The sequence below is a fragment of the Culicoides brevitarsis genome, chromosome 3 (genome assembly GCF_036172545.1).
Source record: "Culicoides brevitarsis isolate CSIRO-B50_1 chromosome 3, AGI_CSIRO_Cbre_v1, whole genome shotgun sequence".
Lineage (NCBI taxonomy): Eukaryota > Metazoa > Arthropoda > Insecta > Diptera > Ceratopogonidae > Culicoides > Culicoides brevitarsis.
Genome location: NC_087087.1, coordinates 8,221,916 through 8,244,470, shown reverse-complemented (window position 1 = coordinate 8,244,470; position 22,555 = coordinate 8,221,916). Strand labels below are relative to the sequence as shown.

The window sequence follows — 22,555 nt, the reverse complement described above, 5'->3', positions numbered from 1 at the left end:
TAATTTAAAATTTAAAAATTTTAATATTAATGAAATTTAATTTTTTCATTCAATTTTGGTTCAAAAGAAAAAAAAATAATAAATTAATAAAAAAAATAATAAATTAATATTTTTTTCAATTATTTTATTTTATTCATTTTAATTTATTTTTTATTTATTTATTTTTTTTATTTTTTTATTTTTATTTTCGACGTAGTTTTAATTTTTTTTATATTATTTTTTTTAAATTAAATTTATTAAATAATTTTTTTAAAAAATTAAATGCTTAAAATAGAAAAAAATATGAAATATTTTTAAGAGCTGTATTTGCCTAATAAAAATATATTAAAGAAATATTAAAGCAAAAATAAAATGGCGACGAGGAAATTTCAATACATTTAATAAATAAATAAATAATTATAATGCGATTTATTTTCAGAACTAAAATTACAAAAAGAACAAAAAATGACATCCAAATAAGCAATTAACTAATCAGATTTTTTTTCGTTCTCCATCTGAATGAAAATGGCAGAAAATCTGAATTACAAGAAAAACAATCGAATTCCTTTTTGTATACATGTTCAAGTCTCAGATAATTGGAATAAAATGGGATGAAAAAGACAAATAAATCACGCATTTTTTCCACATTCCATTCTGCTCAACGACTATTAAGATCTTGTTTTTCTATTGTTTTGTTGTGTTTTCTCTCGATTACGAGCGAAATTCGTCAATTTGGGGTAAAAACATTCTCTTAAGATACAGAAATTTCCAGCGGCTGATTGTTTTTTTTTTCTCTCTCTTTTCAGATTATCCATAAGGAAAATGTTTGTACAGGCAGTCAAGGATGACGACACACTATTTGGGGTGAAATTCAATCGTCTTACCGCATCTTTCCATCATCTTACGGAACTTCGATCAGCAGCGAAAAAAGACCCTTTATTACCGAAAAACTTTCTCTTTTTTTTTCTTCTCAGGCCCAAAATCATCAGAAAAAAATATAGAAGAGGAAAATATTCCCTTGTGAGAACAAAACAACGGATTGAAGCGCATTTAATGGGAAACCTATGGTACTTTAGGGAGGGTGGCTGACTGGTAATTGGCGTCAATTTAGTCTTCGCACCGTTCCCTCTTCGATGCTGTACATTTCTACAGCATGACGTTAAGTTGTTTTCCCTGTTATTATAATTTTGTGTTGCATGCACTCGAGGGCCCGAAAAAAAACAACAAACCAGGGAGAAAAATTGTTAAAACCAAAAAAAGATGAACAATAGTCGATAATAATGATGCGACATGAGAGAGAGAAAAGTACATGAAAATCATATGTGTTGCATTAGAGACGTCGCATATGAATAATAATAAAATTGTATCAAATTTCACTTTTAGAAATTTGATTGGAATATGCAGTAATATGATGAGACAGCATCGCGCACACCCTTTTTTTGTTGCATATTTCCGTACTTTTTTTCAATGAAAGATAATTTTATGGAGGGTGCAAAAAAATAAACTTTTATGAATACTAAATAAATAATAAGCAAGATATGATAAGTGGGTTAATCTTGAACTTGACAAGGTTTTACGATTATTGTGACAGTGATCGGCAATTTTTGTGGATGCGCCAAATGACAAACAAGGGACCTGCTTAATTATTATTGTTATTGCTTCATAAAATAATTCAAGGTTATTTGAAGGTTACTGAACTTTTATTACAGAGTAAGGAGAACTAAGGATGGACCAAATTAAAAATCAAATCAGTTCTTTATCGAAAACAGTCTAAAATTGCTTCATAAAATAATTCAAGGTTATTTGAAGGTTACTGAACTTTCATTTCAAAGTAAGGAGAACTAAGGATGGACCAAATCAAAAATCAAATCGTTTCATTATCGAAAACAGTCTAAAATTTCTTTTTCAGCACAAAAACGGCCCGTTTCGTAATAAAATCTCGCTCACACATTTCCAGGAAATAACTTTAACGACAAAACGATGACAAAAATAGAAAGTCACAAATGTTTTGATTGTTACAATTCCCTCTTATAATAAATGCATTTTTGAGGCAAGGCGATCATCTTTCAAAAAAAAAATCATGTGTGTTCCGGAGAAATCCAAAAAATTTAAGGGGATCAGAATTTTTTTTTTCAATTCGTTAAATCTTGAGGAAAAAATATAATCATAACGATATATACAAAAAACAGATGAATGTTTGTTCGTTCGTTCCTCTAATAAGACACACCACAGCTGAACTGCAGTTGTTCTCTCTTTCACGACAAATGTCTCAAATTATTATTTTTCTAACAATCTAATTCTTATTTTCTTAAGCTGGATTCTGAATAAATAAAAAAAAACGCATAACCAACATTTGTCATTATTGACTCTGGTTCTCTCTCTGTGCGGATTTTAATCTCTTTTCCTTTATATATTTATTTTTTTTTTTTTCTTTAATAATTTTTTTTTTCTGTGTGTTCCTATTATTATTATTATTATTTATATTAATGCAAAAAAAAACCAGATGAGCAAAAAAAAAAACAACATTCGTCATTTAAGTAATAAATAAGCTGCTTAACTCGGTTAAATGGAATGAAAAATTGTAATGAGCGTCATCCTTATGTACCCATGTGTGTCATCATCTCGTCTCGTCTCCATTTGCTGAACTTACATTTCTCTGTTCGCCTCGAATTGCTTCAGGATTGTTTTTTTTAAATTAAACACATTGATTATTATCTTTTTTCTGATATTTTTAACAACAAAACATTTATTTTTGTTAAAAAATAATAATAATTAATTAATAATAATAAAATTGATAATAGTTGTTCTTCAATTTTTTTTTTTCATTGTTTTTTTTTCATATTATTATTAATAATTTATCATCTATAATTTCACATTACTTAAAATTTAAATTTATCGTATTCATTATATTTTTTTAGACTTTTTTTCATTATTTTTACTTTTTTATTACTTGCTCTTAATAATTATTACTCATACTTTATTATTATTATTATTTTTATCATTCAAATGTTTTTTTTTATATATATATTTAAATTAATGTAGGTGTATGTATCATATTTTTTTTGTTGAAAATTTTATTATTTATATTGATCTTAAATGTGTGTTTGGATGAAAAAATAATGTTTTATCATATATATTTATATTTTTTTGTATACTGTTGTATTCATTATTATCATTAATTTATTAATATATATTTTTAATTAGTAAAAAATATTTTTAAAAATAATTACGTATTTTGAAGACTTTGATGATGATAAAAATAATAATTAATCTATATTTATAATATAATATATTTATACGAAGAATATAGAAGCAAAATTCAAATATTTTCTGGTTATTTTAATTACCGTTACCGATACATAAAATCGCAAGAGAGTAAAATAATTAGTTTAGTAAAATGTACAAAACAAGATGTATTGTCTAAAAAAATATCTTTTACAATAATAATAATAATCATAGAACAGAAACATTAACTAAACAAAATTCAATTATTATTATTTATATTAAGTAATTTGTTAATATCATATTTATTTATAAAAAAAATACAAATGTTTAATAATAATAAAATATTAAACATGAATACTTTTGAAGACAGAGAGAAATGAAAAAAAGTTCTTATACATATATATATATTAAAATGCAGTTTTTTTCCTATTATTCCATAAATTATTTACATTGACACTTAAAAATGAATCAATTTTTGTAGTTTTTTTATTAAAAATTCTTATGTATAATATTTATAGGTTTTATATATATATATGTATAGAGATATTAAAAGCGACACCTAAATAATAATTTGTATAATTTACTATATATATATTTAGTAGAGTCTGTGAATGTTCATTTTTTTTTTTGTTTTTGAAAAAAATTCCGGTAGATTTCTTACACACGTTTATAATTTTAATTATTTTTTTTTGTTTTATAGAAAAAATGCCCATATAGCTATTATTGATTTTATATATTTTTTAAGTATTTTTAAAGGTAAAAATTATTTTACTATTTATTTATTATTATTAATATTATTAATTAATAATTATAAACCACATTATCTTGCAAAAACATTTTTTTTTTTCGGGCTATACTTTTTTTTTATTTTATCTACTATGTTTGTGTGTTTTTTTATACATTATGCAAATGCTTACAAAAAATATTTTTTTTACTCTGGAATATTCGCGTTTTTTTCAGCGTGGTTAGTTTTAATAAGTTCATTGTTTCTATATAATCAATCAATATTTAAATGTTTTAACTAATATTATTACGTATATCAATTTCAATATATATATTTATATTTTCGTTTAGTAAATTTTTTTAGTAGTAGATCGAAGAGTAGTGAGGATGCTTCTTAATTTTATTTATTTTGACAAAAAATCGTATACAATATCTTTGAACTTATGTTCTATCTCAAGTTTTCATTTTTTTTTACGTATTTAGGTTGATTTGTTTAATAATTATTACTTTTTTGTTTAATAAATGTAAGAAGGTTGATGAGAGAAAAATATTTTTTTTAGTTTCTTTTTAAATTACACAACATTCATATGTTTATTTTTTTTAGTAACATCATCATCATATACGCGCATTCATACATCATCATACAAAAATAAAAAAAAAGTTATTTCAACAGAGAAAAAAAGGTGAAAAAATTAAACATTAATCGTATCACCGAATTTTTTGCATTATTTTATCGTATACTTGAATTTCTTTAGGTTTTTTTTTTTTAATTTTTTTCATACAACTCACATGCATCTTCTCACAATCAGCGGGATAATATATAATAATATTAGCAGCAATCAGTCAATTAATTAATTACGTATATCGTTTCTTTGCATTTAGGGTTTGAAAAATTTTTTGATCTTTCACATACAAACAGACAGTACAAACGATTGGCGGAGGAGAGATTTTTTGGCGAATTATTTTTTTTTTTTTAGAGAATCATTTTTTTTCAATGAAGTTTTATTTAAGATTTTTTTTAAAATGCAGATGAAGTAAAAAAAAATTACTACATGAATTTTTCCTACAATGATGGCGAGTGAGGGGGTCTGTAAAGAAAAAATATTTAAAAATCTGAAATTAATTTAAAAATAATTTTTGACCCAACGATGGAAAGTTCCTCTTCTCGTGTACCATCATTGCAGTTTCATTCAAAAAAAAATTTAAGAGTTTAAAAAAAAATAAAAAATAAAAGTTAAAGATTAATATATAAAATGATTCTCTATTGGCGAGCTATATGGGCCTCTCTTGCAAAAACGAAGTTTATTTTTCTTTCATCATCCACTTCTTTTTATCGTCGCTCATATTTTTCTCTGTCGTTTCAAGCACATGAACACTTTTCACTATTTTTTCTTTTTTTCATATTTTTTTTTTAATTTTATTACACTTTGCTCCTCATTTATTTTTTTTTTTTTTTGTAATTTTTTTTAACACAGCTATTAACGAGACGTACGTGTGGATGGATAAGAGACCAATTTGCTCGCCGTTAAATTGTCACTTCCAGGAAGTTTCAAATATTTTTTTTTAAAAACAACTCTCAATTGCCTCTCACCGTTTGTAACACAAATTTTTTCCATATCTTGGATGAGGTGTCGCGAACGAACACGTGTATCTCACCTTTCATTATTTAGAAAATTTGATTAGTTCGGGCGAAGAAGACGCTTGATGGCTAGTTGGAGCTATTATCCATCCGTTTTGTACGTATCGTTAGTTTAATTTTAACTTTTTTCCCGTTTTTTTTGCCATGCGGCGTTTTTTTTACGGGAAAAAAATTAAAAAGAAAGCAAGCTATTTTTATTTATTTTACAGCCAATTTTTACGTATGAACTTGTGTGTTGTATAATTTTTCTTCTTATTTATTTTTTTTTTATTTTTTTGGTTTTGTTATATTTTCGGCGCGTTGTCAACCTTGAACATTTTTTTTTTTTGACAATTTTTTTGATTTTCATTATTTTTTATTTTTTTATATTTTTGTGACAAAGATTTTTTTTATATAGAATTTTTTTTGTATATGAACTTTTTTTATTTTTATTTTATTTTTTTATTCAGCGCGATCTATCGAAGTTCTGGCCATAATATCCCAGGGCATTGTGAGCACCCGCTTCGTTTTTGCAAGAAGGTCATAATCGTACTACGAACATGGGTGCACCACCGCATTGTAGCTCGCCAATATAGGACCATGTGCTCCCGCGAAGGGGGTACTCACAACGTCTGGTGTACTAGCTCCGTCAGTGTGTGATGTTGAATCGGCATTACTTCTGCCTTCGCCATTTGTACCGGCTAATTCTGGTGGTTTGGTGGTGTCCCGTTCGTCAATCACTAAATCTATTGGCATTTTACCCTTCAAACATGATATATATCGGTGACAGAAGTTGTCACATAATTCATGCACCTGAAAAAAAAATTTAAATTTGCATATAAGAAAAAATATTTTAAAAGTAAATTTTAACGAGCGACACCAAGGCAAATATTGCGGTTGTAAAATTTAATACGAGTTAAAGCGTTTCAACACCCCATTTTACGCCCAAGTCATATTATTAGTAGCCGAGCCTCCCTTTTTATTAATTTTTATACTTTTCATCATAACTTTGTTGCTTTTTTTTTTGTATCATAAAGAGGCGTTTTCTAAAACAAATTGCGTGCACGGGGATTTGCTTGCGTTTCATTCATAAATGTTTTATAGCTACTAATCAGTATTGAAGCTTCTTCTTGAGAATATTTACGACATTGGTTAAACGTTTACATTTATATATGTTGTAAAATAATAAAAAAAAATAAAATATTTGTGTGGCATTTTTGAATTAACAATAGGCGATTTACGAATTTTATCGGTTATGAACCGATTTTTAATTTATTTTTAAGCAATTTTTTTAATTTAATTATTGTTTTTAAATTACGATTTTTAAAATTAATTTTTTTATTTTTTGAAAAAAAAAATTTAATTATTTTTAAATATTTTGAGTCTAACCTTCAAAAATTAAAATTTTACCTTAAATTATTTTTTTTTATATTTTGAATTGAAAAATGGCGAATTAAAAATTTTATCGGTTAACCGATTCTAAATTAGATTACGAATTTTTACCAAAAAAAAATTTTTTTTAATATTTTGAATTGAAAAATGGCAATTACAAATTTTATCGGTTAACCGATTCTAAATTATTAAAATTATTTTTGAAATTTTAAATAAGCAAAATTGCAAATTACGAATTTTATCGGTTATTTTCACAATTTTAACCGATTCTTAATTATTTTTAATAATTTTTGTAATTTTGAATGAGCAATATGGCGATTTACGAATTTTATCGGTTATTTTACCGATTTTTAATTAATTAATTAATTTTTAAAATTATTTAATTAAATTTAATTATTTTTTAACATTTTGAATTAACAAAATTTTATCGGTTATTTTAATTAATTTTAATCATTTGCGATTTTACAAATTTTATCGGTTTATTTTTAAAATTAAATTTTTACGGTTATTTTACCGATTCATCAAAATTAAGAAAAAAAATATTTTTTAAGTAATTTTAGGTAAAAAAAATAAACATTAACAAATAAATGTAAATAATAATTTAAAATCCGTGAGTCTTTGAACCTTCAAGTCAAATTAAAATTGCAGCAGATGTCACCTTTTTATTCTTTATTTTTTTTCAAAAAATAAAAAAATACATTCTCAAGCTGCATTTTAAGTTTTATTTAAATATTCATTCCACAAACCGAAAAAATAAAACATTTTGTTTGCCATATTTAATTCAAACCGATTAACTTTTTTTTTGTTCGTTAGTCTGCTGCTGTTATTTTTTTTTTGAGCAATAATACATAAACTGATTCCTTTTCGTTGTTTTGCTGCTATAAACTTATTTATCGATGCAAATATAACAATATATTCCTTCTTCTTCGCTTCACAACCTGTTTTACATTTAATATGATTATTATACAATACATGGAAATGTGTGGTGCGTTCTTATTCGTTTTTATTATTATTATTTTATCAAACATTTTTAAACAGCAACGAAAAAAAAATGATGATGATGATGAAGAAAAATATGTATTATACATATATAACATAATAATGTAAAAATATATAATAATAATAAAAAAAACAACCACACTTAATATATGCAAAACATTGTCTTGTACCTGTTCAGGTTGTTTCTTGCATTTATTCTGCTTTTTGATGATGATGATGGGTTTTGACTTGAATATTTTTTTGCATGCAAATTTTTTTTCAAACATTATATTAAATAATTTTCAATGGAGGTTCAATATGAAGAGACTCCATGTTGTAGTATGGAACAATTAAGTCGTCATCATCGCATGACAAACTCCCACACAATTTGTGTCAAGTCATCTTGTGTGCATGAGAATGACAAAAATTTGTTGTATTAGCACTCTTAACATTATTATTAACAAATCATTACAACATTGCGGAACAACAAGAAGACATTCATGAGCAAATATTGAACAAATCATAATAATAAATAAATAAATATATTTGTTCAAGTTCGCGTATGTCCACTTTTTTTTGTATTTTTTTTTTTTTTTGCTTGTACAAATACAAGATAATAAGAAAATGTATACAATAAGTACTTACACACATTTTCATAATAATAAAAGTAATAATAATATGTGAATAAATAAACTTGTGCCTGCCTGCGACGACAAAAGCAATGAAAATGTCATCTTTAGATAGAAATGTCTTTTTTGCAATATTATTATATTTTTTTTTGTATTGATTCAAGTATGTTGCCCACGCACATCATAGTCTCTCCTCATATTATTATTATAAACATTACTTTTATTATTTCCAGGGAATCCATTTCTTTATACAAAAAATATAAAAAAAAAATAAATAAATATATATCGAAGTAAGAAATAAAAAGCAATAACAATAAAATATGCCACGATATCAAAATCAAAGTTATTCGCGGGTAGTACAAAGGTACAAATACACACTTTTTTCCTTTTCTTTTATATATTTTTTTTTCATATTGTATTGAAAATTGTAGTTTATATATGAAAAAAAATTTTTTTTTGTATTATAATAACAAATGTTTATAAAAAAGGCGAACGAATATATTTACGGTGATATGATAACAGCGTCGCGATACTTTGGAGCACACTTTCATTGTTGCAATAAATGGTCATGGTCGTTGTTTTATATTTTCATTTCGGATAAAGATGGATATTAAACGTTAAATAGAACTTTTTGAACGATATTTGTTTCACGGCATGATGTTTTTTTTTATTTTAAGCAACAAAAATATATAAGAAGAAGAATCGCCGCGCTTTTGTGATTTTGCCGCCCGATGATAATAATATTGCAGTTTGCTATCTATCAATGTTACTCATGGGGTTACTGGAAATATATTATTATTACTATTATAGACATCATATATAAAAATAAATAAATATATAACTTGTTTTTTTTTATTCCAAGAAAATATATATTTATTTTTTTTATATATGATGAATTTTTTTATTAACTTATCAAGTTAAAAAATATATCTTGACATTTTTTTAATAATTTTTTTTTTTAATATTAAATTTTTTATGCAAATAATTTTATGATAAAAAAAATAAATGCAGCACCTGTCAATTTTTATACAAAAATTATCTTTATTATTTTTTTATAACTTTTTTTTAAAAAATTATATTTTTTTAAAAGACTGCACAATCCCGATAATGTCAAAATACGTCAAATATTTAATTGAAATGTTAAAGTTTATCTCAAATAAATGTCAAATAGTGGCTGCCTGCGAGATCTTGATAAAAAATGTTTAAAAAAAAATAAAAGTATAATAATAATTATTATCATTAATGGTTGGAAAAGTTATCATAAACGCAATAAATCATACAAAAAATTGCAGTGATATGTTAAATCTTGTCGTCTTGGGTTACATTTTTATTGTTTGTTACATCTTTCTTTCAATTATTACTTAAAACAGCAATTATTTCATTAAAGTTTTGAGTCTTAAAGTTTTGCAGCTTGCCAATTATTTAATTAAAACAATATTATATGTGTATCGCGATGTTCTTCGTCATCATCATCATCATAATCAACGAGAATGTCATGTGTCTTGTCTTGCGCGATGTTGGACATGTTATTTTATTTTTGTAAGTTTATTAAATGGGTTTGATGGGTGACAGCTGTCAATGTCTTTAAAATTTTTAATTTTTAAAATATTAATTTTATAAAATTTAAATATTTAAAATATATTAAAAAATATTTAAATGTTAAAAAAAATATTTTTAAATTATATTAAATTATTTTTTATCGAAATTGTGTTTTCGAACTTTTTTGGAGTAAAAAAATAAATTATTTAAATTTTTTTTCAATATAAAAAAAATATCAATTTTTTATTAATTATTAATAAATTTATAATTAATTTTTTTTTTATTTTAATTAAAAAAAAAATTAATAATTAATAAAAAATTTAATTTTTTTAAATATTAAAAAAAAAAATTTAATTTAATTTTTTTACTAAAAAAAATTATTAAAAAAATTGATAAAAAATAATTTAAAATTAAAAAATTATTTAATTTTTTAAAAATTTTTTTAAATTTAATTATTTTTAACATTTTTTAAAATTAAAAAAAAAATTAATAAATTTAAATAAAAAAAAATAAATAAAAAAAATATTAAATAATAAAATTTATTATAATTTTTTAAAAATATTTTTATTTAATTATTTATTTTTTATTTAAATTAAAATAAAATATTTTTTTTAAAAATTATTATAAATTAAATTATTTAATTTAAATTAAAAAATAATTTCAAAAATAAAATATTAAGATTTTATTTTAAAAAAAATGACATTTGTCACTTTTAAAAATTAACTTTTCAACTTTTTCGTTAATTTTTTTGAACAAAAGTAAACAAAATTATACTTTTGAGTTAAAAAATCGTGAGTTCCTCACCGTGTGAAAGACATGATTGCCCTTTAGACACCCGAAAAACAACATTTCATGTTTTGTTGATGAAAATGACGACGACAACAACAACAACAACAAGCTCATGATGAAGTTGATCAAAAATACATTCTCGCTTCTTGATTTTAATTAACCTACATGCGGCAGTAGTAGCAAAAATGTATCAAGACACTCGAAGAAATCGAGAGAGGAACGAAGCGAAAAAAAATTCACGACAAGCACGTGTTACATTCAAATGCATTAAATTGCGTGTCGTCGTCTCTCTCCTTGCATTTTTGCATGCCTTTGTTTGTCTTCTCGTGTGTCGTTTTTTTTTCATATAAAAATGGAAATCTTTTCCTTGTTCGAGGAGCTTCTCATTTCTCGAACTTGATATTTTTCCATCATTTGTCACTCTGCAGCGCGCGATATTTTATTTTGTTTTGCTCCGGGTCCGGTTTGAATTTTTTTTATTTTATTTTTAATTTAATCTCTTGTGTGACAAACCGGTTCTTTGAAAAAATAAAAGAAAAAAAATTCTTGAACCATATTAAACGAGAATCCAAAAAGTATTGACAGTCGCTTAATACACCAGGAATGTGACCAAATAAAATGTGAACCAATAAAAAATAAAAAAAAGGACGGAGAATTCGTCGTGTAACACTTTTGCGAGAGTGTCGCGCAAAATAAATGTACGAATGGAATGCTAATGTCTGTTTGTGAGTTGGCTTGTTTGTTTGTTTGTTGTTGTTGTTGTAATTGCATTGTAACCTTTTAACATAACAATTGGATCTAATCATGTAACACGTATGTATTGAGACAATGTAAAATGCAATGGCCTTGATCACTATTTTATAATTCTATTTTGGCGGCAATTTTTTTTTTCTTACCGCATTTCGAGGAAAAAATGCGGTTATATGGCAAAATTGTCTTTGAGGAGTACAAAATTGTGAAATTTTCCGAAAATTTGTACTTGAGGAGTACGAAATTGTAAAATTTTTTGAAAATTTGTTTTGAGGAGTACAAAAATGTAAAATTTTTGCAAAAATTTGTTTTGAGGAGTACAAAATTGTGAAATTTTCCAAAAATTTGTATTTGAGGAGTACAAAATTGTAAAACATTCATTAAAATTTGTATTTGAGGAGTACAAAATTGTGAAATTTTCCCAAAATTTGTACTTGAGGAGTACAGAATTGTGAAAAATTTCCTAAAATTTGTATTTGAGGAGTATGAAAATGTAAAAATTAAGATTTTTAACATTCAAAAAATGCATTTTGTAGTTTTGTTTAAAACAAATACAATTGAAACTCTCAACTTTTTGTGTTAAAATTGAATATCATTTGTAATTCAAGGCTTTTTAGCACAGGGGAAACATTTGCAAAAAACATGTGGCTGATGCATCGCTACAAAACACACAAAAGTAATCATGTGTGAGAAGAACATCATCATATGTAATATATATGTATTGTATATACAAACAACAAGATATATCATGATTGTTGTTATTATTCATGTTTTAAATTGCTAAATCGTGGCTAGAGAATTCCTCTATTGATCTTCTCTCCAAGTTTTGTTGTTTTGTTGTATTGTATGAATTTTGATATACAATCGACCGGCAAGGTTTTTGTTCTTTTTTGTGTTATTTTACAACATATATAATATGTTAACATATATGTTGTATTCAAATAACAAAAAAAAAACGAAAAAAGGGATATATTTTAAAGTTATTACATTATTATTATTAAACGTTATTAAAACGCATAAATTTTGTACGAATTCATAAGAAAAATTTACAACAATTTATAAAAACATGAAACATAACATAAGTTGAAAAAACGCCACCATGCCTGTTTTTGGTGCCCAAAATGCATATTTTATGCAACTTAACTAATAATAATAATAATACAACAAAAGAAAGGAAAGGTTCTTCCAATCATATTCATTATACATATATTATATTCTTTTCCCATTATTATTATTATTATTATATATGTTGAGTGTATAAACATACTCAAAAGAAAAAACAATCTTAACCATAAGATCAAAACATGTTATACATATACAAAAATAAATATATTAACAAAAAAAAGCAACCTGAACTCATTTGCATATGTACGAACTAGGGCTCTGCCTAACAACGAACGCACAACAACAGCATGCAACAAAACAAGTTTCAATATTATTATTATAATACGTATTTCTTATTCTTTTCATTTTTTATATGTATTTAATATTATATTATATTATATATTATTTTAACATATAGAATGGGAAGAATACGAAAAAATTGGCCAGAAATTACTTTTTTGTTCTCTTTCAGCTTTTTTTTTTGGGTATATCGCCCTTGTATTAATTCAAAATTTAACTGATTAGCATATTTTGTTGTTTCGCCAATAGCGGGACGAGTTACGATTGACATGGCGACTGATGATACATATATGTTATATATTATAATGTTGAAGGAAATTTTCTTTTCTAAAGAAATTTGATTAAAAAAAAATGTTAAAATCTTGAAATTAAGATATTAGATTATTTTTAATGAAATTCATTTCAAAATATATTTTATATAAATTTAATTATTATTTTAATTATTTTTTAATTAAAATTTAAATTAAAATTAAATTTAAAAAATATAAATAATTAAATTAAATTTAAATAAATAAAAAATATTTAAATTAAATTTAACTAAATTTATTTAAATTTTAATTAATTTTTTAAATTTAAAATTTAATTATTAATATTTAAAAAATTATATTTTAATTAAATTAAATTAATTATTAAGATTTTTTAAAATTAATTTTGATTTAAAATAATTAATAATTTTAGTTTTATTAAAAAAAAAAAACATATATAATTTAAATAAAATATATTTTGAAAGAAAATTCATTAAAAATTATTTTTCTTTAAGAAAATATAAAAATTTCGATTAAAAAATATATTTTAAATAAAAATAATAATTCAAGTTCCAATTTGACTTCTTCTTCCAGACAAACTAACGAGTAGTAAGTAACATTGTTGTAAAAAAAAAAGTATCAAGATATAGAAAAAGATAATCGTGATCAGCAAGCGTATCAATGTTATATATTTTGAATATGCACCGCACTTTATATACAAATAAATGTAGAAGGCTCAACGTTAAAAAAAGGTGTAGGCATCATCATCATCATCATGTTGCTCTGTCTGTGTAATAATAATAATAATAATAACAATAATACGATGAAAATGGATAAAAATGGCCAGACAGTACAATTTATCAAACTAACCATTCATTGTTTTTGTAGGTTTTGCTTTCTACCCGTGTTGCCACTCGGTTTGTTGGTTGTTTGTAATATGATATACAAAACAAAAAAAAATGTATAAAACTAAAAAAAGAAACAAAATAGATTTAATGAGATCTCACTGCGGCATCACAGTGTAGTAAGGTAGTTGTAAAATTGTAAAATAAAACGATAAAAGGTAACTCTCTTCATTATTACTTTTTTCTCTTCTTTTAATATTAAACATATATATATATTAAAATTGTTGGCAGATTAATTTATTTGGCTGTCATTTCAATAGCCTTGATGAATAAATTTACATTTTTGTACCTAACGAAAAATCAAGTAACTTCCTCTTTGATGACGATGGGAAAACTCATTCAACCATCTTCTTTCATTCATACAAAAAAATATTTATATATCTTGATGAGAACCCTTTCTATTACTTTTTTTTTCGAAATAATACAAATTTAAATAACAAGAAAAGAAGAAGAAGTAACATGTGACCCTTCAATTATTATTATATACATTGTTTGACACATTCGCATCCAATTTGTTTGTGGTATGGAGATAAATATATATGATTAACAAGGACATGTATTTAACTTTCGAAAATTGCTCAATTTAGGAATTTTTCAAAGTTTAAATGCTTGAACACCTCTAAATTGCTCAATTTAGAGTTTTCTAGGAAAACAATATAATTTTTTTGACCACATAGATAAAAATCGCTTAAAGCAGATGTTTAATTAATAATTTGTGGTTACCTTGAAAATTATATATATTAAATAATTATTGATAATTTTCAAGTTTAACAAGGATAATTTTAATTTTCTGAAGAAATATCACATGTGTCAATGTTATTTAATATATATTATAATAATAATAGATAATAATGTCATTATCTATACAATTTCACATATATAGTATATTATATATGATGTACTATATATGTTATATCAACACATTTTTTATTTCCTGATGCATGTGAACAACTAACAATATCAAATTAGAGACGTACTTGTAATAATTTACACGCATTTAACAATATCTTATTCAATTGTTACAAATTTATTTTGTTAGTTTCGATGGATGGCGGCCATTTTGTCAAGTACACAACACAGTTAGAATGTTATCTTGACTCGAGTGCAATGTAATGTGTTATGTGTGTCTAATGTATATTGTATGTGGAATTAAAGTCAGTTAGCAACACACAACAACAAAAACAGGTAATGCATGCAATTATTAGCAATAATTACACATGTTTTGAATATGTTTTATAATATAATATAATGTTAATAATGTAGTATACTTTAAAAGGATTTCAGTCAATATGCAAAGATTACAGCGAAATCTGACGTGAAACTATTAAAATCATGCCTTTGCATGTTTCACCTCCATTTTTGTTAAACATCTTCTTCTTTTTTCTTATTATTAGTAACGAAATTTGTACTAATTATGTTAATTTTTATAGTCGCTTCTTCCCATATACGAATTTAACGCGTAATAATAACAATAACCCCCCGAAAAAAAAATATAAAATAAAATAAAAAAAAAAAACGAAAAATAGACAAATTGTGTGTGTAATAATAATAGAAATGCTAATCATCTTGTTAATAAAGATACACACATTAACGCATCTGTGGTTTTTTTATATTATTATTTCATTATAACATTGTATATAATATAAAATTCATTAATTGTTCTCTATTTTTTTATTTTTTTTTTTAGTTTTCACTTTTTTTCCGTGTAAAAATATTTGCCTTGGTGATAAATATTATTAACGCTCTTTGGTGCTAAATCTTTATTTATAGCTTTTTTATCCAAAAAATCTTCCGTTGCGCATATAATATGTATTTTTTTTTTGTATAATACATAATGAAAAGAAGATAATTATGATAATTTTTCAGATATCTTTTAATTAAAAGTTTACTCACTTTTTCAAGTTCTAACAGATGAAACCTTAGTACTTGTATTGCTTGTACCATCTGAAAAAATAAAAAAAAATTATTTTAGTTTTTAATTTTATTTTTTTTATTTAAAAAAAATATATATATAAAGGTATAATGTTAATGTTAATGTCAATAACCTTAATATTTTAATATTATATAAAAAAAATATTTTTTTTTATAAATTCATCAAAATATAAAAAAAAATATTTGGGGACATGTATAACGTAGGAGGATTTTTTTTTATAAAAAGTTAAATTTATAAAAAAAAAATTTTTTTTTTCGTCTTCTTCATCATCTATATATATATAAACATGTTTGTACACTATGATTAAAGAAAAGACTTATTTTTACTTAAAGAACATTAAAATGATAAATTGCCACATTAAAACATTCTTCTTCGTCTTTTCTTGTGTCAGTGTCTCTTTTCTCGTCGTTTATATATATTTGGGTGATGCTTAATGACATTCCATTTAATCTTTTAAAAGATACTCACAAATAATAGTCACATGTGTGTGATATGCATTTACTATTTTTTTTTTCTTTAAATTTTAAAAGACGACATAGAAAAAGAGGAAATGTGCATCAAAATTTTTCTTGAGAGGGATTAAACACATTTTTCGTTAAAATAAATCAATATTTCGAACTAAGCCAAATCTAATTACGTTTATGATTAATGTTAACATTAACATTATACAAATAATAATTTTAATTAAATTTTAATACTTACAAGTGAATCGACTTCAGGATCTGCTGTGTAGTAAGGTTTTTCTTGTCGTATCTGAAAAAAAAGTATTAAAAAATAAATTATTTATCAAAAAATTTAATTTAATTTTAAAGTCATGGTCGTCTCAATTGAAATCCAATCGAATCATTCGTTATCATAATATATATAAATTGTAGGCAAAAATCTTAAGAATATTTCTTGTTCAATCGACTGTATGATAATCAAATCAAATTCAATATAAATTGTGTATATGTTGTATATATAATAATAATTGAAAGAATGTTGATTAAATTGCGCATGCGTTCATATAGAAAAAAAAACCTTGCCTTCACTCTATTATATTTAAGCACACCATTGATTGCTTGCTGGAAACAGCATGTGGTAAAATAGTTATTTTTTCCTTGCTATTATTATTAATATATATACGTAAGACTTAAGAATATACATACAAATAATATAAAAATAATAATAATAAAAATAATACATATGAATGAATATCGTGACCAGTTTTAATATGATTGGTCTTGGTCATCGTCTGTCGCAGTGTGTGAGCTTGTTGTAAAAATTTACATTTAACATTTGTATAAAATAATAATTATTTTTAACAAAAATCTTCATTCTTATTTAATTTTAGTTCAAGGTTAAAAAATATGTTAAAAATTATTTTTTTTTACCTGTCCCCTTTTTTTATAATTATTTTATTATTATTTATTTTTAAAACTTTCTTTAACAAAAAAAATACAAAAAAAAATATTTTTTTATTATTTAACTTTTTTTTGTTGTTAAATAATAAAAATATATATTTTTTGTATTTTTTTGTTAAAGAAAGTTCTTAAAATAAATAATAATAAAATAAAACAATAAGAGTTATAAAAGTTAATTAGTTGTTAATTGTTCTATTTTATCATATACAAAAGTCTATTATTGTTATTTTGCATAAGATTTTTTTTTTTTTTTTTTTTTTTTTTTTTTTGATGCAATGATTTATGACATACAATAAAACATACTCAATTTTTGTACAATACAAGGACATAGAACTTAACTTTTACCAAAAAAAACGTTATTTTTTTGAAAATTGAGTCAGATAAGGGCACCGGTATCTTCTTTAAACTTTCTCTCGTATAAGTGACAAAATACAGATACACAAAAAAAAAATAAAAAAAGGGACCGTAATTTTATATTTTATTTTGACTTCTCGGAAAAATATGGCCGATTTATCTGAGGGATGGAATTTGTCATCCTTTTTTTTCTTTTTATTTTATTTTAACTGTTTGTTACACATTACAAGTAATGTTTTGTGTGAAAGTAAGTGTCACATTTATCAAACTGTATAAATATGTTGCATCAGGCAATAATAATCATTATTATGGTTGTAATTGATTATTAACACTTTTTAAACTTTTACATGCGAATTTTGAAGGGTTTTGAATTTTTCATCAATCTAGATTAGCGAATTTGTTAAAAATTTGTTCAATTTGTCAAAAAAATTGACCTACGATTTATTTATTGTCTTCCGATTTTTTTTTATTGTGTCATAAATCATGTTTTTGCAAATTTTATACGGAATTCTTTTAGAAAAATATTTTTTTTTATTAAGAACCAAGCCCTTTCTGAATATTTTAATATAAAAAAAAAATCAGACGCAGAAAAAACTATTAAAATGGACGAAGAAAGTTCCTTTCAACAACAAGAAAGGAAGAAAGAGGGTCCGGAGACACAAGAAATTTGACAAATACGACCCCTTTTTATTATAATTTTATATTCATAACAAAAAAAAAATTCGTACAAGTCTGGATGGACTCCCTTTTTATTTATATCATCATATATAACATATACATTTATATATGTTGTACAAAAAAAAATAGGTATTCACCATTTTATGAATTATTATTGCTCGTTGCTGCCACGGAAGTGTACATTTTAAATATCATTGCAACGGCGCGCAACATTAAAACGGAACCAAAAATTTTGTAGTTGCTCGAAAAAAAAACAATAATAATCATAATAATATAAAAAAAAAGTTATTTTTGGTGTGTACTGTGGAAAATTGAGTGCATGATTGTTTGATTTTTCCGTTCAAGGTTGTACCATGTATTTTTACGAGTATTTTATTCTATTTTGTTTGAATGATGCTTCCTAAACTTATGCGTCGTCGTCGTCGACTGCTGTCAAAAAATACGAAAAAAAAACAATAGCAATAACTTTTGTTTTGCCATTATTATCATTATTATTATTTGACTCGTTTTTTTGATATATGACTGTCAATAAAATTTGTTTAGGACTTTTTTTATATTTAATATAAAAAAAATACTAAACAAAAAAAAATAATTTATGAATTCCCGAAAAATATTTCGGCAAATGTAAACAAATCATAAAACGTACGCGACATGAATTTTAAAATAATATATATAATAATAATAATAACAATAAACGTTTAAGCTTTAAAGAAGTACTTGACAACAGGTCGGTCATTAATGCTATATAAAATAATCAAAACGTGATGAAATAGAATTTTCATCAAAAAATAAACTTTCACTACTAATAACAATAAAAAATACTTAATTCTGTAACATTAATGTTTGTTATATAACCAACATATATATATATTTTCATATAGCACAGAACCCGAAAAATTATTGTCACACAAACTTAAAAAAGAATAATAATAAATGAAGGAGAAAAGAGTCTGCTGCTGCTTTTTGGAACAATACTATAATAATAATCATAATAATAATCGTAATAATAAAAAGTTGTCTTAGGTCAGTGTACAAACGTTAAAATATAAAATAAAACAAAAAGTGTCAGTTACAGTGTCCCGCCCGAAAAAGCGGAAGAAAATCAATACAAATGCGTAGAATAATCATAAAGAAGAAGAAGTGTTGTGGTATTGTGTCTTTAATACGAAATTTAGGTTAATTGACAAAAGTGACTCAGTTGACTGACAACTTGTGGAGGTATGTATCTTACAAAAGTTTAATCGATTTTTATTGTTATGATTATTGTTGTTGTGTTGTGTCTCGTGTTTTGTTAAATTTTCTGAAGAGTTTGTGTTGTTTTTAGGTTAAAATTTTTTTTTAGAGAATTTTATAATTTTTAAAAATTTTAATAAAATAAAATTATTTTTAAATTATTTAATTAAAAATAATTGAAAAATTCATTAAGTTTAATAATTAAGATAATTTTTAAAAAAATTAAAATAATTAAAATTAAAAATTTTATTTAAAAAAAAAACTGTTGAAATTAAGTGAAAATTTGAAAATAATTAAATTAAATCAATTAATTTAATTAATTTTAAAATTTAAAAAAAAATATTATTTTTAAAATTTTTATTTTATTTTATTTATTTTTAATTTTTTTAATAAAATTTTTATTTCATTTTATTTATTTTTAATTCTTTTAATAAAATTTTTAAGTATAAATCATTTTAATTTTTTCTCATTTTTTTTTAATAATCTTTTTAATAAAATTAATGAATTTTTCAATTATTTTTAATAAAATAATTTAAAAATAATTTTATTTATTTATTTTTTAATTAAATATTTTTTTAACATTTCTTTATTTAATTAAAAAATTATTTTAATAAAATAAAAAAAATTAAAAAAAAATAAACTAAATGTCATAAATTACAACTGACAAAACCCTTCAACAGACTCAGGGAAGTAACTTTTGTTATACTATATTTACATGAAAGTCGCGTGTCTCGCAAGTTATTTATAACATTGTAACATTTTTGATCGTTAACTTTTTTTTTTAAGTGTTTTCATTTTATTATCATCATTTTATTTTTTAAAAGGTTCAATACTTTTGACAGTTCATTCAGTCAGCGATAAATCAAACCCTTTAAAAAAATCTTTTCCTTCAACATATTATTATATACCTTGATTATTGCCGAAAAACGCGTGGCATCTGACTTGACAGGCAAACGTCATAAACACATATTTTTTTTCGAAACGAAAACCTAATCATAGTTTGGGTTAAATGGTTTTGCACGCCCTGTTATTATTATATTTTATGCATTTTTTGGCAACATATATAAAAGTATATGTTATATATTTAATAATAATAAAAAAAACAGACGTTATCATTAAAACTTGACAGAAAATGAATTATTGCGCTCTCATAAACGCATGTGTTTTGACTAATTCTATTAGCGAAAAATAAATAAAAAATCATGTCTTTGTTAATCTATTTGAATTATACTTTGATTTATTTCGGAATCGATGTCAATAAATTTAAATATATTTAAACGCGAGTCACAAAAATGTCATATATGTTAAGGCAGTCTATTACTTAGCAGCAAATGATTAACAATTCACGTCAAAAAAGTGGCATTGTACAAAAAAAAATGCAATTAATTCGCGTATATATGATCAAATTCTGATATGAGTAACAACGTACAAGTTCAGGCACCTCATAAGATATAACAATTTATTGCAATAATTCATATAAATTTGATATTAAATAGACAAGATATACACGCCTACATTAAACACCTTGCTAGGCATCCACTGGTTCAAGTAAGTAAACATCATTAACATGAGCTGATCATAACCAAAGTCGTGTTATTATATGATTATATTATTATTTTACTTTTTTTTCTACTTTTGCAGATGTAAGCAGTGACGGATGAGGCACAAAATTATCGAAATTGGCATTATAAATCCAAACCAAGCAATAAATTTCATGAAAAATGAATCTAAAGGGTTTTTAATTCAGTTAACCGCGTGGTTTCCTAAATTTTTAAATTCAATTAATTTAAAAATTTCACGTGGTTTCTAGTCAACTTTTATTAAACTTATCCACCAAATCAAGCATTAAATTTAACGAAATAGAGGATCTTCGATTCAGTTAACCACGTGGTTTTTAAATTTTAAGACTATATAGATTTCAAAATTTCTAAACCACGTGGTTTCTTTTGAGTCACGTGACCTAAAAATGGCCTATTGAAGTATAAGATCTTATCCAATTAATCCAAACCAAGCAATAAATTTAACGAAAAAGGGGATCTTCAATTCAGTTAACCACGTGGTTTTTAAATTTTTAAACTACATGGATTTAAAAATTTCAAACCACGTGGTTTTTTTTAGTCATGTGACTTTCAGAAGCCTATTAAAGCACAATATCTTTACCAATTAATCCAAACCAAGCAATAAATTTAACGAAAAAGAGGATCTTAGATTTAGTTAACCACGTGGTTTTTTAAATTTTTAAACTATATGTATTTAAAAATTTAAAAACCACGTGGTTAAGTAATCTAAAGAGGATGTTTTAAATTAAATCCAAATCAAGCAATTTAAGAAATTCCAAGCCTTTAGTCTAAAAAAAATAATTACAGCCCTGAATGTTTATGTTCAAGAGATGAGATTAGTATAACTTGCATTTGACAATCGTATATTAATAATATAATATAATAATTGCCTCTGTTGTTGTTGTTGTAACTGCAGATAAAAAGTTTCTTACATACAAATCATAACAAGCCATCGATTCGATCGACTTGTTGTTAATAAAAAAAATATTCAAAGTCATCATTTCATTTCATTTACAGGATTTTTGTACAAATATATATACAGTGTACAAAAAAAATTACAAGGCAGATGCAAACAAGATCAGAAGTTGACTGCAATTCTTGTTTTCCTCCTTTCTTAACTCTTTATACACAAAATGTACATTATATATGAAAAAATAATAATAAAGAACAAGTAGGTGCGACGATGATAAAAAATTATTATTATGAGATGACGATTTTG

General features: G+C 23.7%; 1 protein-coding gene across 2 annotated transcripts in view; it reads right to left on the bottom strand.

The window, feature by feature from the left end:
* The window catches only part of LOC134833081 (homeobox protein homothorax), a 110,079-nt gene that overhangs the window by 58,526 nt on the left and 28,998 nt on the right, over positions 1-22,555 (bottom strand). The window contains exons 4-6 of one of the 2 annotated variants that reach the window (XM_063847264.1): positions 16,812-16,862; positions 16,070-16,120; positions 6,173-6,358 (exon numbers count right to left, since the gene is read on the bottom strand). In XM_063847264.1, the coding sequence (XP_063703334.1) occupies positions 6,173-6,358; positions 16,070-16,120; positions 16,812-16,862 (288 nt within the window). Of the gene's footprint in view, positions 1-4,742; positions 6,359-16,069; positions 16,121-16,811; positions 16,863-22,555 lie in introns of those variants that run through there. The other variant, XM_063847265.1, reaches the window with a different exon arrangement.